The sequence below is a fragment of the Falco biarmicus genome, chromosome 8 (genome assembly GCF_023638135.1).
Source record: "Falco biarmicus isolate bFalBia1 chromosome 8, bFalBia1.pri, whole genome shotgun sequence".
NCBI classification, from domain to species: Eukaryota; Metazoa; Chordata; class Aves; order Falconiformes; family Falconidae; genus Falco; species Falco biarmicus.
This window is the reverse complement of record NC_079295.1, coordinates 15434803-15462196: the sequence shown is the minus strand read 5'-3', so window position 1 is coordinate 15462196 and position 27394 is coordinate 15434803. Positions and strand designations below refer to the sequence as shown.

Sequence of the window (27394 nt, the reverse complement as noted above, 5' to 3'; positions counted from 1 at the left end):
GCGCTACGCGAGCCCGGGGATTGAGGCCGGGCCTGGCTTACCTTTCCAGCTGCTTTTTTTTTCTCCTCTCTCTCCTCTCCCCCCTTTCCCTCTGTTGGGCTGACAGATCAGAGTTTCCTCCCCAGCAGAGGGACTGGGAATGGGCTCGGGCTCTGTGCTGAGGAGCTGCTGCCCCCCTGGCTCTGAGAAGATCCTGCTTTTTGTGGGGAGGAAGCTTTGGGGGCTCTTTATTATTTTAAAACTACAAAGTGCTCAGAGGGTAGGTGATTATTAAGGGGAATCCCTGAATATATTCTCCAGCAAAGAAGGCAGGGCTGCTGGGGCTGCTCAAGAAGAGAGCCAGCAGCCTCCTACAGCACCACTACAGGCACTGAGAGGACATAACATCAGAGAGCGGCTCCTCTGCCCTCCAAAACAACAACTTTCCTACCATCTTGGAGGTAGTAAGAGGGAGAGAGGGAGGGGGAAAAAAAGTACAGAAGGTTTTTATAAAGTGTCAATTTGGGGGAGGGAGCCGAATGGCCAAAACCAATTTTTTTATAATTTTGGGGACTTTTTATTTTAAATAAAAATAAAATATAAAGGCATGTGGACGAAGAAATAATTTCTTTATAACCTATTAAGATCAGCTTTCTGGAAAAAAATTGAAAGGAGGTATGGTAAAAAATGTATTTTTAGTAATTTTGGTTTTCTGTAAAAATTAAAAATTTGTAATTTTTTCTGTAATTTATAAAGTTGATAACTTTTTTGTCGTTCTGTCATATTTCTAAAAATTAGTGTGCAATTGTGAAAGTTAGTGTAACTTTTTTTTGGTACTCGTATTCTCAGCAGAACAGCTGTGATTGATGTAGGATAGTTTCATGTAACTGTACCATGAAGTCTTCCTCTCTTTCAAGGGTAAATAAAACTGAATGTACAGGTAGGAAAAAAACAGCTTTTATTTATTTTTTTTCCTAAAGTAGGCCATATACAGAAGGTATAGGGGGATTAATGTAAGTGAGTAGAACCTGTGATATATATATCTGAGAAATTCTGCTAATCTGTCATAAATTTAGCATGGTCTGTCCTTCAGGATGGGATGTGAAAAAATAAAGCGTGTAGCGAGAAATTTGAAGGCAATAGTTGAGCTCTGGTTTAATGTTTTCAAAGCACCTTGCAGCCTTTTAAAATCTGTTTTGGTTCTTGTTTTGGTTCTTTCTTTGGTTCAAGTTACTAATTTGATTTGGGGGCTTTGTTCCTGATATTTATGAATACTATTATTCCTGACTTATTTACAGAGTTGAGAGATGCTATAAGTTTATACTACAATATCTTGTAGAGTAAAACAGTAACTGTTTTTCTTTATTGCAGATGTTTTTATTAGACTGTAAAAAGTGTATGAAATGCTGTCAAAACAATACAAGATGCTATGGTGTATCTATAGGTGAAGACACTGGTAACTGTATTCAGCAGACCTATGATAATGTTTCTTGTGATAGGATTATGCACAGCACTATTTAGAGATGAACTGCAAAGATGCCTTTTTATTTGTCCTGAAGGAAGAGGAAATAATTAGGAAACTAATGAGATATATCTTAAAATGTATTTAAGTTTTTTCCATTGTAAAAATTATTCAGGTGGTATAGGCTAATTGAACTGCAGTCAGACTGAGGTCATATGAATGAAGGTATTGAATTACTTAGTATGTTATCAACCTCTCCCCTACCTCTGTCAAATCTGAAATATGTTGTTATAGCTCAGTTACTATAATCTTAAAAAAAAAAATAAAATCCTGAATTTAGATACATTCCCTTTTTAAAACATACTTTGAGAGTTTGCCTAGCTAGTATAGTGAGTGTAGTTTGTGTGTTTATAGTGGGGTTTTAATTTAGATAAATTGGTTTGAATTAAAGTACAATTAAAAGTCAGCTGGTCTTTCTGTCAAACTGTATTTTCTGTTCAGCAGGAATTTAAAAAAAAATTATAGTTAGTCTGCCTAGCACATTTTAATAATCCTATGTGTTGCATTCTATGGAATTACTGCATAGGAGCTGTTTTTCTATATCAGATTATTAATCCATTAAATGCATTGTTCTGTTCTGACATTAGAAAAACAAGAATAATCAAATATATTGCTCCTATGTAATTTTTAAAATATTTTCTATTTTGTATAGAAGTAATGTGATAATTAGGGTACTTCATAATTTTACCATTCATTATTGTGTGCTTTAGAGCATGATGTTTAATGATTCTTTTTGTAAGATTTTTAAACAAAACCAACTTTTCTATTCTGTATCTAAAGTTCATTACAGGAATTGCAAGGATTAGAAATGTTGGTCATATATGGGATGATTAAAAAAAAAATTTTTTTAAATATTGCAAATAAATTCTTTCAATGAATTTAGAAATTCAACAAATGCGAGATAAATTAATATTTCCTTTTCTTTTATTCTAAATAAATGAAGGACCAAATTCTCAGACCCCAGTTTTGCATGTGCTTGGAGGCCTGATTAATAATTCAGAAGTGTTTGAAGTATCATTCAATACTTGCTTGCATAAAACTCTTTACCAAGTCTGTAGGGTTTTGCTAGAGTACTAAATTCAAGTTTCTGCACTAAGTGATTTCTAGCTAGCCTTATGTTAAACAAGAGAATTGCTTCTTTTAACTGTAATTTTGTAGTTCAGTATAATTCAACTATAATTCAGGTTAGTTCTCTTTATTGCACTATTAAGACATAATTTTTAGGGTTTCAGGAAGAGAGGCATGCCATGAACAACTGGTCTATACTGAGTCTGTGGTACTCTTGAGAGTATCTGTACAGCAACTGAGGGGTATCTTGTTTTGGTTTTTTTTTAATTGGGATGCAGATGATACAAGACATTAGAGAAATGGCTATGAAGGCACTTGAGAACCTGAACACAGAAACAATATTAAACCCTTTCTTTGGCTTATATGCTTGACTTTGCAGATACTGACTTTAATCAGATTACTTGCATGCCTAAATTTAAACATGCATCATAGTAACATTACACATTTTGGTGACATCCTGAGATCTATTTGATGTGTGTTAATTGCAAAGCCAGAAGCTTAATGCTAAGGGAAAAAGGAGAAACATTTTGAATCTAGGTTGGAATAGGAAAACTGAAATGGGGTATTTTTTAGTGTCTTCTACCAAAAAAAAGTTGAATCTTTTTAAGGAGGACAAAGTAAAGAGGAAAAATTCACTAGATTTTAGTTACATGGACTATTGTGTAATCATTCAACAGAGAAATTGAAATCTATACATTATGGATGGAGAAATTTATTTAACAAAACTTTGTTTACCTGAGAGGATTAAAAGGATTTGCTTTTCAGTAACTTACTAAAAGTTGCAAATATTATTTTGCTTTGCTGACAAGATGTTACACATTAACACCCTAAAGGAGCAAAGTCTGCTAGCTTTAGTACTGTGGAATTAAAAGAAGGTATAAAACCAGATTATTTCTTTTTTTATCTTTATGGACAAGACTTTTTCTCTTAAGTTAGGTGATGCATCATTTTGACAGAGTAGAGCAGTACTCTGAAATTATGTTGGAGAGCAAACTGAACTCTCAGACTTCTGTACAAGGATGGCGTGTAAACCCAAAGCAAGAAATGTCCCCTGCACAACATGAGAAATTGTATTCTGGAAGTTCTATTTCTTCATTACAGAATATATCTGTCTGCCTTGACTTTGAAGTGGCCGCGTCGCTGGACCAACTGCTCCAGCCAGTAAATGTAGTACGCTTGAGCACAGAGTGGTCAAAGAACATTAATGTTCCCTAAATCACTAGTTTCTGGGTAATGAGGCATACTTTGCTGATCTGTCTCACAGGTATTAATAGCAAGGCGGAGGGCACTGACTTAGTGAATAAGCTTTGTGAGTCTAATAAAAATAGAATAGATGCTTTAGGTTTTATACCAGTTACTGAAGGAGGCTACATCAAGAAATGAACCTTGACTTTCTCCCAAGGTCATATGCACCCCAAGTGCAGATCTCAGGAATTTCTAGAGCATGACTCTGTGCCTGTGGTGAAGGGTCTGGGTTTTTCAGCAAATAGTGTTGGAACGTAAGCATCTTGGGATTATTCCTTGAAAGACATACATTCTGAGGAAACAGTTCCAATGTCTTCAAATGTTTGTGAAAGGTATCAGCAACTTAAAATGCAGGTGAATATTGTGAAGGGGAGGAACAACTCTAGGTGTATAGATGTTTATTAGAGACTTTCATACATAGAGCCACGCTTATACAGCAGATCTTGTCTTTAGGCATTTAAGGGTGTGACAAATTAAATAAAACCCAAAATTATCATTAGATATATTGTTCTAAGCAATGTCTTGAGCAGCAGTTTTATGTGGTATTGGTTTATTTAGTTGTGGTAAGTTCTGGGGTCGAGCTAACTAAAGCACAACATGTTAGTATTATTGAAAAATGCTTATTCTTATTTTTCAGATATTCTTTACATGGAAGTTTTATTGCAGTGGTTGTCTCTAACATATCTGAATTTCAGTGAGCCTGTGTGCGATTTGATAACCAGCATGCTTTTTGCCACTTTTCCAAATGTGGGAGTCCCTATACTAAAAACATTGTCTACAGTCTGAAGATTTTTCTCTAGCAAATACATTCAGGTTATGGCATACATGCAGCTGCTAAACTACTTCAAACCCATGTTTTTAGTGCACTCCTACATGGCAGATAGCGCAGCTGAAAGTATAGGACAAACCATATGTAGAACAGAGTAACTTCGCTTTACTTCATTTAAAGTCATAAATGCTACCAAAGCAACACAAAGTACAGATGACTGGCCTTGTTTTCCTAAGTCATAGGAGCTTCATTAAGCATATTGGAGTGATGGGAATTTTGCTGTGGGTAGTTGCAGAAGTATTTAACCAGTTGGGAGCAGATGTATGCTAGCTATTGCATGATAATATAATTAATTGATAGTGAACTGTACTGAAAATAGTAATTAACTAAGACTAAACTAATCTGTTCTTCATCATCAATGTGTATTTTAATCTGCATTAAATAAATGGTATTGTCTTCCTAAAGCTCAGCAAAGACAAAATAGTAAGACTACTAATTGTGGGAAGCTTGTCCAGAATACATGATGGACACCTGTGGAGACTTCTTTAAATTGAAGACCAATGACTGGAATAAACTGTCCCAGCAGAATGCTCTGATACAGTCCCATTTTACTGGGAAGTCCACTGCTAATTCAAAGTATACTATTGTATATTACTGTCTGCTTCTGTCTATTGGTGTTTCATTAACTATCGTTGTAGCAGTTAAGAAGCCACACGTTTTACCACCAGGCCTTTCTGCTGCTAGTTCAGTTATTTGTTTACATTCAGGTTAGAGTGGGTCTTGGTCATAACTGCAAATTGGAAAGATGAGACTTCCCACTCTGGATCAAATCAGCGATCTCTTAGTCTTCTGAGAGTAGCCAGTATAAGATGCTTCAAATAAAGGTGTGGAATATCCTGTGATGAGTTACTCAAAAATGAAAAGCATGCAGGACAGGATTTTCCAGAAGTAGTTGGAGTTGAGCTAACATCAAAGCACAAGGCTTTATTAGTGTCTAGGGGTCATGAGATCCTAGTGGATTTTGAAAGTTATTTGTTATACATGAAGCTTTTTGCTCTTCATGGGTTTTTTTGATGCGTGGTTCCTCTGATCCATGTCAAACATAGACACAGGTGTACAGAAGGTGCCAAGAAGAAACAAAATTATTTCTTTGAAATATGTTAGGTATATTCAAAATTCAGTATTCACATCAGAGTGAGGAGATGTCTTTACCAGCTATTGTATCTTACTACGCAAAGAGGCCTCTCAATCTTGGTAGGCTTCTCAGCGTTAGGCACTGTGAATGCATGCTTGCACGTAGCCAGAGGAAAACATTTCTTAACAGTGTTTAGCATACCAGGCTTTGCTGATCATGGCACCCATAGAGGGTTTGAATTGCAAGGTTTTGTATATGTCATTTATGACTCCCTGGTTTTGTGTATGTCATTTATGACTCCCTGTACCGTTTCTCTGTTGTGCTTAGCTGCGGGGAGTTGGGGATACCCCAGTACTTCAGGACACATTACTGGCATCATTCCATCAGCTACTATGTGTTACTGTAAAATGTCTTTTGCGTAAAATGCTACATGACAGAGAGGACTGTGACTTGTATAAACCCCTACACAGAGCAAAGGATTCAGTGTTTGTTTCTGAACAAAGTTTTCCTTGTGACTCTGTAAACATCAGTGTTTCATTCCCAAAGGTCCTTTATGCCCATTTGACATTTTATGAATAATTATCTGATAACCTATTATTAATAGATATCATAGGAGTTTTTAAATAGGAATTTGACCTGCTTCTTGAGCAACACAGCTTCTTGGGTAACTCTGGGAGAACTTACCCCATAAAACATGTTCTTGTACTCCTGATAAAAAGCTTACTTCAGTTGACAGCGAAGTCCTTAACTTCTAGGTGTTCTCCATAATTCCCTGCTTACTTACTGCTAATTTTTTTTCATGATGGCAGTCACAATTAAGTCCTCTTCTATCAGTTTGCTTGTTAGCACTTTCTCTGTTCCTGTCCTGTCAGTGCCTTGGAAGTCAGTCTTTCAGCCCTTCACTGAAGGTGATCTCATCTAATTGCACATTTGAAGTACAACACAACAAATCATTAAGATAGTGTCTTGTTTTGGGAGAAGATGTTTTGGCTTAGCCATTGTTTGGAGTATTTTAGGAGGAGGAGGTGTGTGGGGACAGGGATGGAGATGAGGTTTTATTAACTTTTCTCTCTGGACTAAGGCTGATGCCAGGCTGCTGTTCTGCTTTTTCTGGAGCTCTGTGAATCTCTGCTGCTTTTCTGTTGGCTTCGACAGTAATATACAGCATATCCCCCAGCCAAGCAGATACCAGACACTGTCTTGCAGGAATCCCAGCCTCAGAAGAGGCATTGATCCCAAATGTTTTACTTCCTGGGGAAGTGCTACAGACACTTCCTTTTCTGCCTTGAGCTGCGCTTCAAAATATGGGGGGGGCAGGGAAATGTCAGTTATAACTATTTTTATGAATGGCCTAGTTTTGTTGGCTGTTTCAGAGTCTAGTTGAGAGCATACCTCAGTTTGACTTGACTTCCATTTGGGACCACATTGTCTGGTTTCTTTGTATTGAAGAAGCTCACTAGATTGCCCAGGATTTAAAGCAGTCTCCGGCTGGAACTGCAGGAATGTACCCATGGGCTGCTGGTGCTTCCAGGAAGGTAGCTATTGAACAGGGTTTTTTAAAAATATGTTTTCAGGTCACAGCTTTACACTTAGATATGCTGAAATCCGCCTGCAGGGTTTTGACAGAGACAGTCTGTTTTTCTTTAATCTGACTTGCTGGTGTTAACCCGGCCTAAACTAGCTTGAAAACGTTAAGTGCTTAGTAGGGTTTTACCTTGAATTAACACACACCCCTTTCCTCCTCCACTCCTCACAACCTTATGCTGAAGACAAGGCTACATGAAGGCAAGGTTTAATCTAAGCCATGTTTGGGGTTAAATGCTTGCATGTAAGAGCTATGTTTACACAGTGCTCTGTTGAGAGGATACTTAAAAGCCTAAACCCATCCCTGTCTCTCCCCGGTCTTTGTCATACCGGCTGCAGGCAGGAGTTACAGAAGAATTGGGGTGAGGGTTACTGGACCGTAACTGGCAATGCAATCAGTAAGAAATTCTGCCAGTTGGCCACCAGGTGGTACTAGGGCTGCATTCGGGGAATTAAGTTGCCTTCAGTTCTGGTCTTGGCTTTAAATACAGTAATTCCCCTGCCCACCCCGCAACAGAGTCTGGATAAATGCAATCACCAACACTGCATTTGCAGGTTATCTGCATTAGCAGAGTGTTCAGGCAATGTAGCACCCAGCTAATAAGCCCTTTCTTTAACAGTCAAGAACAATACTTTGAGCATGTCCATCTCCCATAGTCTCAGCTCTTCATTGCTGCGTTCTCATAATGCCCTGCTTTAATCTGAAGTTGCAGCTTCAGAACCAGCAAGTAGTAGCAGTAACTTCAAACTTTTTTTTTTTTTAAATAAACAGAACTAAATTGCATGAATAGCCCTGTTTCTGCAATCTTTGTTCCAATAGTTTACCCAGCCTGTATCACCTCCCTTCCTTTGCAGGCCCCTACTATCCTTTTATCACGAACCGGGCAAAAGTCCACACAGGCACTGACTGTCCAGCCACCAGAGCAAACAGAATAGATAAAGGAAGGGCTGCACTGTAAACTTAGTTGATAAGAATGCTAATTTAGATTTCTCTTTGCTATATAGTTTCCAACAGTCAAAATTTGTAGAAACCTTGTTGCTATTATCAGGTTTGGCTGAAAAGTTTATACTTGGTAATTAGTTAGGTGGGTAAGAGGTTAGAAGCAGGACAGACAGTATGACATGTACTTCTTAGCCTTGTTTATCTTTCAGCATAAGGGCTGGACACTTTTTGAATAGAAATAGGGATCTTCTATACGCACTACCTGAAGGATGCTGACTTTCAAAAAAACAAGAATATGGGCCAGATATCCCAGAATTAAATAATGCTATAGCATTTAAGGCAAAAAAAAAATTCTCTAAAGCTTTTGAATCTTTATAATTGTTTGACATGAAGAAGTGATAACTGATTTGTTGCACAGCTGAAATTATTCACCCATGTTTGTACAACATGGATTTCCAGGAAAAAAAGTTTTCATCCTAGGAACCTGAGAACCAAATGTTGTAACTCAATATAGGCTTCAGCTACACCCTTTCCTCTTAAACCTACCATCTGTGGGAAGAGCCAACTGCCTTGCTTTTTGGCATATGTTCTCACACACATTCTTCTTTTGCTGTGTCCCTGCCATAAACGCCTCTTCCTCCTAAAGTAACATTCTGGAAGGACAACATGAAGGTTTTATACCACACATGGACACGCACACTATGGGGTCCTGTGAACTGCCCCATTAAAAGTAACTACAGTATTTCTAGACTTCTCATTAACATGCATAGTAGTAGCTTTGAATAAAGTGAATAGTTGCATTTATTTTATACCACCAATTGAACTGACCTTGTTGGTAACTTGACAATGGCAGGCTGAGTCAAACAATGCCGAGCATTTAAGACTAAGTCAGCTTAATTTAAGGACACTAGGGTATATACCAGGATGATCAGGAAGAGTTTTCTTCCTGGGCATAAGAAAAAACGATTTCTGTAAAAAAATCACTTGCTTGTTAGTGAAAAGTTCCAAGCATAGAAGAAAAAAGGAATTTTATACAGCTGAGGTTTCTACAGTGGCATTCTCATGCACTTAGTATTATTCTACACTGAAAAATATAGCTTTTCCTCATGCAAAATTAGCACTTGTTTTGTAAAAATAAAGTTGGAAGTGATGGCTTTATGTATACTGCTCCCATTTGCCTGATTCCTGGAAGGATTACTGTAAACCTTGTTACCCTAGTAGCCTGTTGAAGAGGAAGCTATCCTCCTTCCAAACTTACATTAACCAACATAAGAGAGAGTTGTTGTTCCGAAGTAATTCTAAAGCTTAAAGAAAAAAAACCAAACCAAAATCCAAAAACCACCACACACAACCCCTTCTCTCACTTCACAACAAGAAGATCAGTGCACAGAGAAACTATTCTGAGAGCTTTCCTGTATTTGAACTGGTGTAGCTGAAGGCCTTCATCTTTTTGCTAAATTTTAAAAGCAGTTCAATATGAGAAACCTGTGTGAAAGCTGCTTTTCTTTTTCACAACATCAAAATTATTTTTATTTCCTCCACAAGTAGTTTCTGAAGTGCAACAAAATATCTATAGCAGTGGTAGGTCTGAACACTGACACAAACCAGGTATGTTTGACTTAGGAGAGACAACTTGCTCTGAAAGTACGTTACAAAAATAGCATGTCCACACTCACCAGTGCTTAAAATTAAAGTATCTGGATATTCTGGAAGAAGGTTACAATCTACTATTTTTGCCATGTAGACTTGTTCCTGGCACATCAAAACTTACTGAGTCTGAGCTGCTTACTGAGTTCTTTTCACGCAACAAGTCTGAGCTATATGAATTACATAGGTCATGGACTGTTTGGTATTATAATTTATTTGTATACAGTCATCATGTATGCTTGCCTCTGGGTACAGTAAGTTGAGTGCTGCACATTCTCTCAGACACAATGACAGTCCTATAATATGGGACTATTTGAACTGATGAAAATGTGAATGAAGAAATACAACGATGTAGCAAATAGATTTTTGGAAGAAAAAAAAAATCAGTCACAGCAGTTAACTGCAACAGATACTTGGATGGAGGTGGGTGCAGTCTGATTAGTCTCTAGCAGCTGGCTGGCTCTTCTACTGCATGAGCACCTTCAACAACAGCTTTCACACACTTGGCCATCGTCTGGGATGCTCTACTGATTGAATCTGAAAAAAAAAACCCACCCAAAAATCCAAACACATGTCAGTGTGTTTTTACTGTTCATTTGCAAAAATATACAGATACAATATAAAAGAGATTTAGTACAAGACTGCATACAAAGAGGATAAAGAAAATTGCTTAGTTGAAAATACAGTCCAATACTCTTGTGCTTTCTGCAAATTCCAAATCATTTTACTGGAAAATTTTGTTTCTTCAAAAGACTCAAATCCTGTATATCTTAGTGAAAAGCTTCAAATGCTTCACAAGAATCTTCCTGTAAAACTAAGTAAAATGTATTGCTGATTTCAGAATGGAAAGGCCATACTATACATACCTGTCATATAAAAGTCTTTTATTGTGAGCTGAGGTGGAACAAGAGGATCAGCAAGAAGCTGTTGCTTCACTAACTGTAACAGGGGAAAAAAGAAAAAAAAAAAAAAAAAAAGTCAGTTTTATGATAGGAACTCATTACCAAAGCATTTGCTTAGTGAATTCTGCATTCACTGCAGGTCAAAGCGTGCTTGTAGTACTACATTTGAAGAAGGCCCGTTTCTTTAAAAGGCATCAAGCTATGTAACAGCACTAAATCAAGCCCAGATGCTTCAGTTTTGATTACCTTTGACAATTCATTTGCCTGGCTGAAGTAGTTAGCCCCTTCCACATCATCATATCGAACCAGATTAGGAGATACTTCTTCTAAACGCTTCCGTATTTGATCAAGGTTCTCATAAGGCAAGGTCATACCAGCCAACTAAGAGATTCACAGAAAGAAATGCCATCAAGTATAGGAATTTAATACATAATAATTTAGATTACCAGCCAATTAACATAACTAAAGTAAAATCAAGAAAAATCTACACTCCTGAAAACGCAGATAGTTATAATGTACAAACTGAAGCAAAGTCACAGTATTTTATTGGACTTCTGATGCCTACAGTTAAATTTCCCTATGTCAAAAAACCTAAGCTGTCATGTTTCCTATACAAAGGGGGGGGGGGGGGGGCGCGGGTGGGTGAAGACAAGAAGTACTTTTCTCCTTCCATACTGATGTCACTTGTACTTTCCCTAGCTTACCACCAAATGATATAAAAGTTGATACAATTATCAATGCATCTCGTACCCAGTGAGTAGTAAGCACATATTTGACCTTATCTAATGATAACAGACCCTGTCTTCAGAGTTCACGTTGTTCTCTTTCTGAAAAGCAACTACATCCTCCCACCAATTTCCTCTGAAGCCACTGCAGAATTTGCAGACAAAGCTTCACCCGTTATGCATTCCAACAGCATAGAGCAGCCACAGTATTAGTGCTATCCTCAAAAGGGAAACAATGATTTAACTCACAGAATTAACAAAGGATTCAATACAAAACATTACTTCTTAAGACTACAGTTGTGTATTTCCCTGAAAATGTACCTCTTTTTTGGAAACACTTTTCAATATAAGAAGAACTTAACCTCTCCATATACTTCTATTAGAAGCAATTCACAACAGCAACAGTACCTCAGAGACAGCTCTAATAATTTTCCAGTCTTCCCTTGCCATCCCAGGAGGTGTTACTGCTACTCTTGTCTGCTGGGCCCTACCCTCCGTGTTCACATACGTAGCTGCCTTCTCTGTATATGCTGCTCCTGGGAGAATAACATCAGCCATGGGAGCTCCCACATCCCCGTGATGTCCTAAATACATGGAAAGAGGAAACAGTACACAACCACGTAAGACATTAGCAAGTCAAAATAAAAAGAAATGCTTTATTAACACAATACAGATTTTCCCAGAAAAAAAGGAGCTTCTAAGGTTCGCTTAACCATTAATATAAAACCTACTAGGGTGACTGCTCAGAGGTCTTACTTGCCTAATGCTTTGGGGAAAATGAACAGACTACAAGCAGTAGTCAATGGTAGTTCGGTCTCTATAGTCACTCAGCTTTGGGGGCGCGCCTGAAACAAGCACGTTTTGGTGTGATAGAACAGCTGGGAACCAATGCCATTTTGTCTGCCAGGTTTCAAGCTATGCTCCAGAAGACCTGAGTGGTTTATATTCCCTTATTATTCATCAACAGTTTCTCATCTTTACCTAAGAAATAGGTAACCAGCATCTCAGTTATGTGTTGGAAGTTCCATTTCTTGATAGAAAATAAAGGCTAGAATTCATCAAAGTGTCAGATATGTTTGGGAGAATACGCCACTGTTCAGGCTTTCTCTCCAGCTATTGGATAATTTACATCTACTAATTACCTTGATAGATGATAAAACAATCCTTTGGCAAATCCTGACGTGTTATACAACCCGAGTCTGCTCCCAAGAGATACAATAATTTGGGAGGATTTTTCCTAATTGCCTCCACTCCTGGTTTGAAACCCAGATCCAAGGCAGCTACCTGGCTTGCAACCCTGCAGGAACAAACACATTATGAGTTCAAGTTGTTTCAGAATTTCCCCTCTCCCATCAGAGCAGACTGAACTTCTTTTTTTGACTAAATATTTTGAAGGGACATAAGAGGTCTCTAACAGTAACGGAACAAAAATTAAGCATGAAGAAAGCTGAAAATTTTGACAGCAGATTTGACAGAATATCAGGTTGGGTTTGCATTTTGACAAACTGATGCCATTTGAAGTTTTCATGGGGAATCTCACCTATTTAAGATGAGATAGCAAAATAAAGGCAGACATTCCAGGTCAGGACCTAGTGGCAGGCAGCTCACTTGTCACCTGGAACATCAAGGTTCACATTGCAGCTATGAACTGAACTCAACAGTCCTTTAATTTAGGGCACTCATGTGGAAGATGAAAGACCAGCACTGGAACATCCGCTACTCTAAAGCATCTAAGAGTTAAGACCACTACTGCATCACTATTCATTTATTCACACGTAAAAATACTTCTGAAAGAATGAAATAATCATTCTCATTTTCTGGCAGTTGTCTTTTCCAAATCAACAGTTTTGCATAATCAGGTGCCAGACTTGCAATCGCATTTAAAAGGAAAAAAAAATCATCTCTGTAGAGTACAGATCTTTCAGTGTTACTCCTGTTTGTCTGACATAATCAAACATATAGGTTCCAATAAGTTCAGTTGCTTTATGCACTTAAGGTAGAGAGGATGGTGCACCAAAAGCATGAACATCAGTAACATGGAAGACTCCCAAACCACATATAAAAAAAAAAAGCTATCATAAGTGTTCTTTAACTCATCAGTGTTTTGGTTTCAGTTTCAACAGCAGGATTTTATATCCAAGTTTCCTTCAGAGGACCAAGCTTTAATCTTGCTATACTAGTTTTACATCAACTAAGCTGCTTTTGGCAGGAGGACTCTGTTGGGTGTCTGAATCCAAAGTGCCACTACATTTATTTGCTGAAATAATTTTTCCTTTATGGAGGTTGTCAATTTGACAGAGTTTTAGAAAGAGAGTGGGGAAGGACTGTCTCAAGCGAGGCTTGCTTGTTAAAAGGAATAATATCCCAATAAACTGAATAGCTAAGATCAAAAGCCCTAAAACTAAAAGCTTTGAAGCTTTTCTATTAACTGTTCAGTTAAGAAACTGCACAATTAAGAAACTGTATTACTTAAATACTCTTGCTATTTTGATTTTCTTCCTGTAGATAAAAAGCAATCACTCAGCAATGACAGAGGTCTGCTGTGCATTCTGCTGAGGACTGTGGTATGTTATTAAGCTCTCTGGTATTCTATACTTATAAATTTACATTCTACATTTAAATAATAAATCAATAAAATCTCATGGAGAGCCAGAAAAGTTTGCCAGTCAAGGAACCCGTTTTTATTAAAAGGTTTCTGTTGGTTTGTACTTCTATTTTTTATATTCCCTACAGGAGTATAAATTCTAACCTGATAACCTGCTTGTGTGTACACAGAATTCTGCACACGTACGGTAACTTGTGGAGGCCCAGTGTGAATGAAAATGGTTCCCAAAAAAGCTTTAAAGCAAACCTGTGGAGGATGTTCATGACTTTCCAATCAGAACCAACACCGCTCTTAGTCCTGGCATTTTGTGCAATGGTGGAAACAGCAGCATGGATAGCAGCTCCATCACTGCGCTGCAGCGCTGCACTGCCTACCACCACCACTGGCTTTTTGGCCTGGTCGAGAACCTGTGCAAGTGAAGAATCAAGAAATTCACTCCATGACACTGAAGACAATTCTTGGTGCAGACAATGTAATAAATCCTGTAATTTGTATGTAAGTCTTCCATGCAAAGCTATGGTTCTGAAATGGCTTCATCTCAGAGTGAAACAATGACCAAGAGCAACTGCTATAAGGAGTACACTATCCTGTCAATACAGGACTATACTCTTGAGAACCAGACATTTAAGTGGAAACAGCAGCAGCTGAAACAGCCCATTTTATATCAAAAAATATTCCAGGAGTTTCCTGCACTGCAAAGTTTGACACACGTGAATATAGTAAACAGTTCACACATACCTGGTGCATACTAATCATTACCTCATCTCTGCGTGTCATTAAAAGCAAATAAACCCATATACAATACGGTACTTCAAATCCATCTCTGTGAGGAATTCAGATTATTATTCAATATATATGAAATTTAAGTGTCACACTCATAAATTGTGTGTACCTTGCAGAATGCGTGTTTTCCAGAGGCAATGTCCTCCAGTATCTGTGGGGACTCTCCTAGATGGTTATATGTGTAGGTCAGATTCACAGGAGAGCCAACAAGGGCCACCTGCAAGTCATTGTGAAGCCAGCTGAAAACACAGCAAACATTTTATAAAAATTGAAGAAATACAAAGCTTTACTCAACGAAAGCCACTAATTATAACTTCAGCAGTAACTTGAAATAGGATGTAAATTCTTTCAAAGGCATTCACTATTTTGGTAAGATGCACATTAGCATTATTCTGACTGCTAAGCAAGCTTAGGTTTTTTTAGAAGGACTATTTCTTTATATACATTCAGGGACCAGTGCAGCAACACACCTTATGTAAGAATTTCCTAACTCAATTCCCTCCCCTCAAACTTTTGCCAATTCAGTGGAAAAAAAGGTTGCATAAAACCAAGTGCTACAACTTTAAAAAAAAAACCACTTTTCCAGCATTAGGCAAAAACAAATGAAACAAAATCCCACACCTACAGCTACGTTTGTTTGGCTTGACTAATTCTGAAGCAACTAAGAGTTAAAAGTTAAGTCGTTGGTAGGAAGAAAGAATTCTGGATTTGGTAGTGCTCAGTTTTAGAAATCCACTTATTTGTTAGATAAACAGAGAAAAAAATCAGCTGGCTAGAAATTTTCCTTTTTTGTAGCTCTCAGCACAGTCTTATAAAAATATATGAATTGTTCATAAATCTCATTGCATTTTTTCCTCTCAAAGTTTTAAGGCCGCGGTTGTCTAAAATGATGTATTTTGGAAGATCTGCGCATTAGGAAGAACTAGACTTTTATAAACCTCATTTGTCTCCTGATATATCTTTTTGTTGATTTAGCTATGTTCAAAAATTTGGGAAAGCCACATTACTTGCCAAAGATGTTAAACTTGAATGACTGCTTCTAAAATCAGCAAGTCTGATTTGTTACAACAATACAAAAAGCAGCAAACCGATGCTGAAAATAATTCTTAAGGGATATGCTTTAACAAACTTCTGTAAGACAAAATCTGAGGTGTCTGTGTAATATAACAAAGGAATAAATGTCTGAGTTTATGAACTTAAATAAAATGTCAAAGTGAGAATGAACAAAACGTAAGTATACACTACAGGGAGTAGAGACCCCTTTTGTCTACACATATATCACCTTTCCCTTTACTAAAAGGTGAACTAAATCCAGTGAGTCCGTCTGGATGAACGCTCTCAATTTACTGCCTGCAGCTCCACCTGAGCATTGTATCAAATCTAGATGGATTTCCATGCTTATTCACCACCAAGGAATACAAACCTCTTTCGAATTCTAGCATTAAAAAGTGGTGCCTCAAAGCGTGGATTGGTGCCAACCAGAAGCAGGACATCTGCCTCCTCCACTCCAGCAATCTTGGTATTAAGCAGGTAGTTAGAGCGCAAATCTGTGCTATAATGAAAAAGTGTTAAAAAAAAAAAAAAAAAAAAAAAGGATGAGAATTCAGTAAAGGGAAGAAATGAAGATACGGTAAAGATTATAAATGCTCAAAACATTTTTTTATCTCAGGAAAAGAAAGGAGGGGGAAAAGAAAAGATTTCTCAAAATCCAAATTACTAACCCAAATAGGATGTAAGAGCTTCTCTCTTTCATGAGTATCGGAGACAGGAAAACATTAAAGGAATTACAATGTGGATTATTTCCTACATTTACAGTTATTGTCAGCCTTCACAAACTTTATCTGCTATTACAGTTTACAAGATCATAATTATATTATAGTTTTCACAACACAAATACAAACAGACTAAATTATCTAACTCACAAGACTATAACTGGCTTTCAGTAGCCTACTGTTAAACTGCAGCAACCTCAACATACAGCAAAGCGTGCAACCCTATGTTGTAGTAGAGACGATGTATCAACTCACAATCCATAAATACTCTACACATAAATATTGTAAATTCAAACAAAACCTGCTAATGCATCAGCAGTTGCTACCCTTGGTCATTTCAGAATCTTACCATGAGATGATTTGCTGACTGCGAAGTTCATTAACGTACTAATTACAGACAGGCTTTGCCTAAACTCTTACCCAGCTCCAGCAGTAGGGAAGACCTCTTCAGTGCAAAGTGTATCACAGTTTACTCTATTCAGTAAGTCTTTCAGAGCTATTAGTGCTTCTGCATCCACCAGTCCTCCTACAATTGCGGCTACTTCCTTACCTTGGACAGCCTGTAGCTGGAGAGAAAGAAAGCATAAACTATTGAAATAAATTCCCATTTAGCCTGGGTAAATGTTTGTTCCATTAGCACGTGTCAAAGCCAGCGGAGCAACTGCCGGCCTGGAGCGGCACAAACGGACCAGCAGTGTCTGACTTCTGCAAGGCAGCAACTCTAGCTCCTTGAGCTCATGATGAGCAAAGAACAGCTCTCTGTATTCTGTGCAGGTCTCTCCCACTTGAGTTATTGCTCAGATGTGGCTATTTCTCATTTGGTGAGGAGAGGAAGACCGGTGAATGCTTTTATTTTAATGAAGCTACAGTGCAGACAGAATACAAACTTCCGTAACGCGAGCTCAGGTAGTAAACTCAACTCAAAGGTATTACCTGAGAAGCAATAGCTCTCGTAACAAACCCTGCTACTGTACCACGGGCAAAAACATCTTTGAAGAAAGTTCAATTACAGTTATTCAATTCTACTTCGTCCCACATAAAATTTTTAATCAAAATCCAGAGCAGTCATGCAGCACTTCATTTAAGCAGCAGAATCAATCACTACTCAGAGAAAGCACTGAGGCAAGCACAATTCAGATATAAGTAATAAAGAATTAATGGCTTTGATGGCAAAAGTGGTGATAGCACAGTTTAAATTTAATAAGTCTTCAGACAGATCAGAGTAATTCAGGAAAGTTGCTTCCTCCTAAGTTTATGAAGAACACTTTAGTTTCCTATTTAAATAAAAGTAATTTCCCCAAGTGAAATCACGATAAGACAAAGTTCTTCAGATGGTCTAATCCATGAAACAGGAAATAATATTCAAAAGAAACTTAAGTGGAAATACAATGGATTAGAAGGCAAATGCTCCCCTCTAACCCTAAAGAAAAAAAGCTCTTTTCTACACAACTTTTCATATTAATCATTGTAATACGTCCAGCTTTAGAAATTGATTTTATGCTACATATATTGAAAATTGTTCTTACCACACCAGCAACACGACTTAATACATCCTCCCATGAGGCATAAACAAATAGTCCTTTTTCATTTTTGATCATTGGCTGCGTAAGTCTCTGGCGCTTCAGACCATCATAAGCAAACCTAAGTGAACACCACTAATATTATTAAAGCGCAAAGGCAAAGATAATTGTGTATACTATTTTCTGCAACCGAGTTTTCTAACAGCTTGCAATGATTAGAAAACACAAGAAACATTTCCCCTGAAAGTTTAACTTTTCCCTCTCAAAAACAAGCAAAAAAATCTGATACAAACAGAGAAGTTACTGTAAAAAAAAAACCACTACAAAAATGAAAACATTAGAAAACTCAGTGACCTCAATTATATTTTAAATAGGTTTTACTAATCATTCTTCACTATAGCTTTACAATATTAGCAGTAGAATCCAGAAATCAGTGCTACTGTCCACACATCTGGTTCTGCAAAGTGTGCCTTCAACGCGTGCACATGCAGGTACAAACACTTCCCACACACCTCGTTTTGTCAGAAATCCATTCTTCATTGATATCTTCATGCAGCCTTGGCAAAATCCTCATCACTTCTCCGGTTCTCGTGCTCACTATGATGTTGCTTCCAATTGCATCAAGAACATCAATTGACTCTACCTTCCTGTGTAGAAGAACAAATAAACCATTTGCAGTTTTCTATATACAAGCAGCAAGTGTCCTCGTTTCAGCTGGAATAGAGTTAATTTCCTTCCTAGCAGCTAGCACAGTGCAGTGTTTTGGATTTAGAAAAGGAATAATATTGGTAACACACTGATGCTTCTGTTGTTGCTAAGCAGTGTTTAGATTAAGTCAGGGACTTCTCTGCTTCTCACACCATCCTACCAACAAGTAGGCTGGAGGGCACAAGAATCTGCCCAACGAATACCCCATACCATCACGTTCAGTATACAAACTAGGGGGAAAGCTGGCTAGGGACCACTGCTTGGGAACTGGCTGGCCATTGTTTGGTGGGTCGTGGGCACTGTGCATCACTTATTTCATATATTCTATTTCTTTTATCATTATGATGATGATATCTCCTCTGGAGACATTCAAAACCCACACGGACATGGACGTGACTCTGTGCAACCTGCTCTAGGTGAAACTGCTCTAGCAGGGGGTTGGACTAGATGATCTCCAGCAGTCCTTCCAACCCTGAGCATTCTGTGATTATTTCCCTTCCTTTTCTGTCCTATTGAACTGTCTTTATCTCAACCCACTAATTTTACCTTTTTTTACCCCCCACCTCAGTTCTCTCCCCCATCCCACTGGAGGGTGGCAGGGGGGAACAAGCGAGCAGCTGTGTGGTGTTTCTACCTGCAGGGTTAAACCATGAGAGTCATTTTTGGCACCCGACGTGGGGACACAGATTTGACCACTGCGTGTTAAAACAAATGAGTTATTAGCATTCATTATATTAGTTTCATAGTCACTGGTCACAACCTTGATTTATCTGCTCTCAGAGTTGCTGCGCTTGTCGTCAGGGTTGCATTACGTAAACTTTACTTGCAGTATGCGTTCCCTGTTGTGCTGTTTATCACCTCTGGGGGCTGGGCTAAGGTTATCCTTTTGTTGTACTTCAACACTGCCTTATGGCATGATAAAATCACTCGTCGCAAGACTGATCTGATATTCACACTCAGCACTGCCATCATCTCGATACTTCGGGAGCCATCTATCGGAAGCTATTAATAATTACACCTTTTACGTTTTCTCCTCAGAGCGCCAGTCTATGGGGGAGATAGCTTCCTCCACCTTCCCCTCCTCCTCCATGCTAATAACAGTAGCTCTTGAGAATTCTGAATATCCTCAAGATGTTGAAATGTCTTTTTTTTATTGCTATGTCTCCTGAATGTGTTTTAGGTCTTGTTTAGGGTTGAACAGCCATTTAAGAATACCCCCCAGAGATCTTCCCCGAGGCTGGATAGTTAGGAGTACACACAAAGTCCCTGTAGTGCACATAAATATGCTGAGGAAGACTGTCTCAGTTACTCCTGCTTCAGGCAAAGGCAAACCCATCCGTGGGACTGCTTTTGCTGAAGGACCTGGGTGCACTTGGCGGGTAATATGGAAGGATGGGGAAGCCTGATGTGTACCTCAAGGGGATTTGATTCTGATTGAGAATATCCAATGATTTGAATTGTATGACTTTAATTGCTATATAATACTGTATGTCATCACTACTATGGTTGTTATATACCATATGAACAGTATTACAATAAAAATTAGCTAGATTAATGAAGAATGAATTTTGATAAAACTGGGCAAAGTGCAGCAATGATAAAACCAGAAGAGCTTCAGCATGCAACATTCAAATACCTCGCACCATCTCACCAGCCCTGAAGGACTATTAAGACAAATGGAGCCCAAAGTCATGGACTAAATGAACTCAACAGCCACTTTAGAGGGATGACCCATTAACTAAAAGAATAGTATCTGTGTATACATATCAAAAGACTGGAAAGGATGCATTAGAAAGTGTGGGACCTGTGCATGACATTAATGGTATAGAATAAGGGGTGGATGCTGACCTGGTTTCAGCTAGGAGAGCATTAATTTTCTTCCTAGCAGCTGGCACAGTGCTGTATTTGGGATTTAGAATGACAGTAATGTTGGTAGCATGCTGTTTCAGTTGTTGCTAAGCAGTGCTTACATTGTCAGGGACTTTCCAGTTTCTCACACCACCCCACCTGTGAGCAGGCTGGGGGGGGCACAAGAAGCTGGGTGGGGACACAGCCAGCACATCTGACTCAAACTGGCCAAAGGGATGTACTCCATACCATATGACATCATGCTTGGTACAAAAAGGGGGGAAAAGCTGGCTGGGGGCTACTGCTTAGGAACCAGCTGAGCATCAGTCGGCAGGTGATGACAAACTGCATTGTGCATCACTTATTTTTTATATTCTAATTCTTTTATCATCATTATTATTATTTTCCCTTCTTTTTCTGTCTTATTAAACTGTCTTTATCTCAACTCACTAATTTTACTTCTTTTTCTTCCCCCTCCCTCAATGCTCTCCCACATCCCACTGGGCTGGGAGGGTTGAGGGGACAGCGAGCAGCTGTGTGGTGTTTAACTACCTGCCTGGTTAAACCATAAAAACCAGACTGTGTAACAAAAACAACAACAGCATGCTGTAGGTTTTTAGATATACATAAAAGCTTAGTTTCATGAGGTATTGTAAATTATATTCTCAACAATTACTGAGATAATGAACTTGAATCTTCCTTTACACAACTTCTTCAACTGAGCAGCCAGCATAGCCTACACATCCAAAACATTTTAGGGTAAAAATAAGAGAAGAACAGTCTAAAATTATAACATTCTTTCTTTTCTTGAATGGCCTGTGAGTGAATAACAGAATTTGTTTTAGATTCAGTCTATGGAAAAGCCTACTACAAAAACGCAGAGGATAAACATCAGAGAAAACCCTTGGTATCATAGATGGACATATTCTAAGACAAAGTGTATGACAAACAGAGAAAACTGCTTCTTCAGTATGAGTTAAGATACACACCTTGTTTCCCATGGGCGTGCAGTAAAGGCGTATGGCTTGGAAGTAAGAGCACCAACTGGGCAGATGTCAATAATATTTCCTGATAACTCAGACATGAACATTTTTTCAACATAAGTACCAACTTGCATATCATTTCCTCTTCCGGTTGTTCCCAAGTCATCTACCCCTGCAACCTCACTAGCAAACCTGGTAGATGCAAAAAGAATGAAAACCAGATCTGGAATGTACAACAGCAACAAAGCACGTTTTTCATCCCTTATCTCATTTTCTAAGGATAAAACATTACCCTTAGTTCATTCATCTTAAAGAAAACAACAATTGTTCAGATGCATTACTCGTGCCATCACATGCAGGACTATACAGCTGCAGAATTTCATTCAGACAGCTACAAAAATTAGGTAAGAGTTAAATCAAAAACCAGAGCAATTCAGTGCTCGTTGAATTTCACAGCCTGAGTCCAAGGTCAGTCCTAACTAACAAGTTCCTTCTGGAACTAAGTATATTGTATTCTTTTCCATCTGGCTCAGGGTAGCTGGTACTGAAGCTCAGGACTACAGAACAGCATAAATATAGCTGCCAAAGGCTGTGAAGAATAAATAAATCTTGCAACTGCGGCTGTGGAAATCAATTAATGTTTTAAAACCCATTCTGGCACTAATACCATGAGATCAGTTCTGCCCTGTAGAACTCTGACTTCACTTTCATGTTTCGACCACCTTCCTGTTTCCTGTATGACAACTGTCTGGTGGCTCAGCGAAACCAGCATCAGTCCCTACCAGAAATAAAATTCTTAAGTAGTCAGAAAATAAATAAAAAATATTGACTGTCCCTCATGGTGTTTCTTTCACAAGTAACAAACTGATATAAATATGCCTGCTCAGTATTCTCTCCAGTGAAAAATAAAGGATGTTACCTGATACATCGAGTGCACTGTATACACCGAGTCATGATTGTTTTGACTAATGGGCCAATGTTCTTGTCCTCCACAGCACGTTTTCCCTCTCTAAATCTACTCCTATCACTGCCAAACATCATCGATTGATCCTAGAACAGACAACAGAAAACTGACATTTCCAGGCTGCTGAAAAAACACAATTTCACCTAGGACAAGAATATTAATACATAAGCCTACACAATTTAATTGGTTGTTGTACCTGTAGATCACATTCTCCACCCTGATCACAGATAGGACAGTCCAATGGGTGATTTGCCAGCAGGAACTCCATTACACCCTCTCTGTTGGGTTCAGGAATTAAAGTTAGTACCAGCTTTACATAGCAGATAGTGCAACTAATCAGCTATAGGATGCTAAAAGAAAGGTACCTTGCTTTCCTGGACTTCTCAGAGTTTGTCAGTATGTTCCAGCCCTTCATTACTGGCATGGCACAAGCAGCAACTGGCTGCAATCATCATAAAAAACAAGCATGAACACAACATATTTCTCCTCAACATGGGCACAAACCTCAGCCTCTGCATCCCCCCAGTTCTTACATAGACATCTGTTATTAATTTAACATATTGTTAAAAATAAAGATAGCTGCAAGGATAAAAAAAAACCCAAAACAACAACGAAGAAAATCAAACCAATAAAGTCACTAGAAGCCATACTGATTAATAATTGGCTATATAAAAAGGTTACATTAGTTATGATTTCTTTACTTTTGGAGTTGAAAATGTTACACTTTTGGGTTCCAATTCAAGTAGTTATAGCAAGAAGAAAAGCCAGCTGTAACAGTCGTAGAGCAAATCAAATAGATTCAGCAAAGAAAACCTCTAGAACTGAAGTTCAGAGTATGCATCATTTATGAGACGTTTGAACAAAGCCTATAAAGAGTCTAGAATAAAATTCATCACAAGATTATGACAAGATTAACAAGAACTCCTGCTCAGAAAACAAATACCTCCTACTTTTCAATCACATCATGAGACAGACCATCACAACTTCTATCTTTAGTGATAAACCAGCATTTCCAGAGATGCAAAGCTCAAACTATGGAATTCAAGTTGAGGTGAGCTGAAGAGTTTTTTATGTGAATATAAATGTGTAACCCAAGACTGAACTCCAAAAGAATGCCTCAACTATCTGCATAGATTTCTTAATACTGCTGAAGACAGTGTTCAATCCTGAAGTTAACGGCTATTTTACAACAGCTATCAATGGCACACAATGCATTAAAACAAACTAGTAAGCAACTGCAATCACTGTTTAGCTAGAACAGATCTGCAGATCCTAAACCTACAGCCGAATTCATATAGTATCTGAAGTTTACTAACTGTGTAGTATCAGCTGAAAATGTGCAGCTGAAGCCTAAATTACAGAATATAAAAATATATCTGACTGAAAACGTACAGCTATGTTGCTCATGTCCAGGAACAAAATAATCCCTGAGAACTCACTTTCATCCATGGACAATCACTGCGGTTCAGTGGGGAAAAGGGAAAAACCTGCTTTGAGCAGCTGAATGACAACAATCTGTGTGCTAATGATAGTACAATTACTTACAAGATATGTATGCTGTGCCCCAAGCACAGCAGAAAATTACAATTCCTGTGAAACACATAAAATACCTTTGGAGCTTTCTCTATTTCCACAAGACACATCCTACAATTTCCAGCAACAGAGAGACGATCATGGTAACAAAAACGAGGTATCTGAATTCCAGCCTTTTCACAGGCCTACAAAGAGTAAGAAACAAAGGAAAATTAAATTTTAGTTAGACCTTTCAGTTCCACCTCGTAAAACTATACTCAGTTTTTCAAAGAGTATCAGCGTTAGTGCTCAGGAATATAGCACATTCAACCTTTTATCTTAAGAAGTGGCCATAAATAAAAAATTGTGATCAAGCAGAAACATATCAGGTAATCAATTACAATTTTTTTTCCATAATTTGTAACTGAGGAAATGAGAACTGACCTGTCTTTCCTTTTTTCCTCCAAGAACAGAGAGAATTCTCTCTAATAGATAGGACACCAGCAATACAATTAACTTTTTGAAGAATGCATGCGCTATTTAAATAAAAGCGCATAAAAGGAAATTTTGAAAAATATAAAGGAAACAACAATGGGCATAATGATTTCTGATAATTCAACAACATGAATACACTCTACGGAGGTACTCAAGCGTAGTCAATCTTCAGTTGAAGCCCAAACTCATATATTCTTCCATGACATGTGTGAAGAAGATAGGACAGAGATTGACAGGTTTCCAGAGAACAGATAAAGAGGGCCTTTCCTGCATAAAATCCCCATGCCTGACTGGATCTAGGCTATAGTGCTAGCTATACCTGCCAGAAGAAATACCACTGAATACAATGAAAAGAACTAACAAGATCTACTTTTTCTGATGATTTCCACAAAAAATTATCACATGTAAGCAGAACTAAAAAGCTAATAAAAAAACCACTTAAGAATATTTTACACTAAGCTCTTCATGAGGGCATTCTAATGCCTAAATAAATTAGTAACTTGTATCCAAAGAATAAGGTGTGTATTTTAAAATAAATACTATACACGTTAGTGTTCTAGTTCACTACACCATTTCCCCATTTAACGGCTTCTTAAAAATAAGTTAGACTGGAAAAAGATCTACTTGAAATTTTAGCCTGAAAAAGCAATGATGCTGAGTACAGGCTGGAAGATCCAGGTTCCATTTCTTCCTACACCAATAAGAATAAAAGCAGCAAAGGATCGGCATTCTGAATCACAAGAACTAATAACGAAAAGGAGACAATCCCACATTCACCTGAGACACCTCTTTAAGATATAAAATCAACAGGTTCTGAAAAACTACCAGGTCACATAGAGTTCAGAGCTAGACTTTCAACCAGAATTTATTAAAGTGTTATTGCATTGCATACATTTTTGCCATCTGGGTTCAAGCTGCATGCATCTTCTCTCAGGCAATCACAGCAGATGCTTTTTTTATAACCACTGAACTCCCCGAAGGATTTCTGCCACATGAAATTGCCTCACAGTCAGCAAAAAAAATAATCCCTAAAGAACTGCAAGAAACAACATAAAAGTTGCTAGGTGTTTTTTTTTCTACATCGAATAGAACATGCTGTCAAGAAGTGAGATAGGGAATCCAAGAAAAATTCAGAATGCCACTCCCCACACCTGAAGAACTGTGGTTCCCGGGTTCACCAATACAGGATGACCATCCACAAACACCTCTATTTGGTCGCTGGCTGCTGTTGCAGCTGTACGCCCTGAGAGACACGGAAAAAGAAAACAAAAACTTTCAGTTACTGCTAGACGCAAACCATCAGACCCCATGCTCCTTATTTTACAGTTCTACAGCACTGGTAGGACTCCAGTCCTAGAAACAGTGCAACATGGCATTCCAGAGCCGCAAATAAAGTATTAATACAAGCCCTTCAGTAAATCATTACAGATACATTGATTTTATCACCAAACATGCACACGTCAACTAGAGACACTTACCACGCACTCTGGAGGACTGGACGACCCCCGCCAAGGTTCTGCGGACAGGAATCAGGCGAAGCATGGCGCTTTGGGGAGACACGAGAACAGCACTCAGTTTTTACCAGTTCAAATGTTTGCTGACAGGTTTTAAACAGGCAGAGTAGCAACTTCTGTACTAGTTGCAAAAAAGAACGTATGCACCTACATGTACGGAGTTAGAAGAGAGTAAGTTCCTTCCTCAAGCTGCACGACGCGGTTCCCTTTTTATACCTATCCCTTCTTCACACGTACGCAGCTCGCACCAGGCGCTGAGCGGCACAGCTGGAGCCCGGCTGCAGCCACCGCCGGCACCGCCGCCAGAGCCCGCGGGAAGGAGCAGCCTGGCAGGGGCCGGCACCGCCGCAGCCGCTTGGCGCTGGCGAGCGACCGCGGGGGCTTGCGGCAGGCGGCCCGCCCCGGCCTGGGCCCACCGGGCTTTCCGCCCGCCCGCCCCGGCCCCGCTGCCCCGGGAACGGCGCCGGGGCCCTGCCGGACGGTGCAGCGCGGCGGCGAGCCCGGCCGCCCGGCTCCCGGGGCCCAGGGCCCGGCGGGCAGCAGCGCTGCCCGGCGCGGGGTCACCTTGGAGGCGCCGCCGCCGGCCAGGCAGCCCCCGGCCCGCCGCCGAGCCCGTCAAGGGCACCGGGAACGGCGACAGGAGGAGGGCGTCCGCGGCGGCGCCGCCCCAGCCTGCCCTCCCCGTGCTGCGGAGTTGCCGCCGCAGTCCCCGCCACGGCGTCCGCCGTTACCTGACGCGGGACGGGCGGCGTAGGTGCCGCGGCCTTCCCCACCGCTGCGCGGGCTGCCCTCCGCCCCGGCCTCTGTGGCGGCGGCCTCGGGCCTTCCCACCGCTGCCCGCAGCCTCCTTCGGCAACCTCCGGAGCGGGCAGCCTCAGCGGCGCGCGCCGCTCGGGGACGCGCGCGTTCGGCAATCCTCGGAACTAACCGCTTCGGGGATTTCCGTCAGAGTATTGGCGAACGATAGAACTCGGCAATTTCCGCTGCTCTCGGGACACCTTCCCGGCCACCGTCAGACACCGCACACTCGGCAATTTCCGTCTCCTTCCGCTTCAGCCTTCGCCCGACTCCGACAACTTCCGCTGGTGCCTGAGGGGGCGGGACGACGGGGACGACGACGGTATAGGGAATGTTACCGTACCCTTGTAACACTGAAAAACTTCCCGAGCTT

At 39.5% G+C, this 27394-nt stretch overlaps 2 protein-coding genes and 1 long non-coding RNA gene across 7 annotated transcripts in view; 1 reads left to right on the top strand and 2 right to left on the bottom strand.

The window, feature by feature from the left end:
- INO80D (INO80 complex subunit D) overlaps nucleotides 1–428 on the bottom strand; it is a 46764-nt gene extending 46336 nt beyond the window's left edge. For all 3 annotated transcript variants that reach the window (XM_056349219.1, XM_056349217.1, XM_056349220.1), the window contains exon 1: nucleotides 42–428. The gene's annotated coding sequence lies outside the window, so the exon portion shown is untranslated. The remainder of the gene's footprint in view (nucleotides 1–41) is intronic.
- Nucleotides 302–14426, top strand: LOC130153852 (uncharacterized). Its single transcript, XR_008823518.1, has 3 exons — nucleotides 302–440; nucleotides 14025–14083; nucleotides 14295–14426. It is a non-coding gene; the product is annotated as an uncharacterized LOC130153852 (long non-coding RNA).
- NDUFS1 (NADH:ubiquinone oxidoreductase core subunit S1) lies at nucleotides 10089–27304 on the bottom strand. 3 transcript variants are annotated; one of them, XM_056349223.1, is made up of 19 exons: nucleotides 27152–27304; nucleotides 26188–26255; nucleotides 25861–25952; nucleotides 24313–24420; nucleotides 23068–23144; nucleotides 22899–22980; nucleotides 22658–22788; nucleotides 21745–21930; nucleotides 18712–18846; nucleotides 18206–18320; nucleotides 17100–17245; nucleotides 16331–16459; nucleotides 15017–15146; nucleotides 14371–14531; nucleotides 12662–12816; nucleotides 11928–12103; nucleotides 11041–11175; nucleotides 10759–10831; nucleotides 10089–10429 (listed from the first exon to the last, which is right to left on the bottom strand). In XM_056349223.1, the coding sequence occupies exons 2-19, from the start codon at nucleotides 26249–26251 to the stop codon at nucleotides 10338–10340; spliced, it is 2187 nt and encodes a 728-aa protein (XP_056205198.1). In that variant the 5' UTR covers nucleotides 26252–26255; nucleotides 27152–27304; the 3' UTR covers nucleotides 10089–10337. The 3 variants fall into 3 exon arrangements, with proteins under 3 accessions (XP_056205198.1, XP_056205197.1, XP_056205199.1); XM_056349222.1 differs by lacking the exon at nucleotides 27152–27304 and adding an exon at nucleotides 26955–27128; XM_056349224.1 differs by lacking the exon at nucleotides 27152–27304 and adding an exon at nucleotides 26375–26486.
- Between the last annotated feature and the right edge of the window lie 90 nt (nucleotides 27305–27394).

Bases quoted from the DNA above. Each gene is read 5' to 3' on its own strand.
- NDUFS1 (XM_056349223.1), bottom strand. From the start codon at position 26,251: ATGCTTCGCCTGATTCCTGTCCGCAGAACCTTGGCGGGGGTCGTCCAG. The intron at 22,789-22,898 runs GTACAACAACCA...TGTCTGTTCTAG, and splicing joins GTGGAGAATGTGATCTACAG to GATCAATCGATGATGTTTGG. The intron at 16,460-17,099 runs GTAAGAGTTTAG...TTTTCATTATAG, and splicing joins TTCCCTACTGCTGGAGCTGG to CACAGATTTGCGCTCTAACT.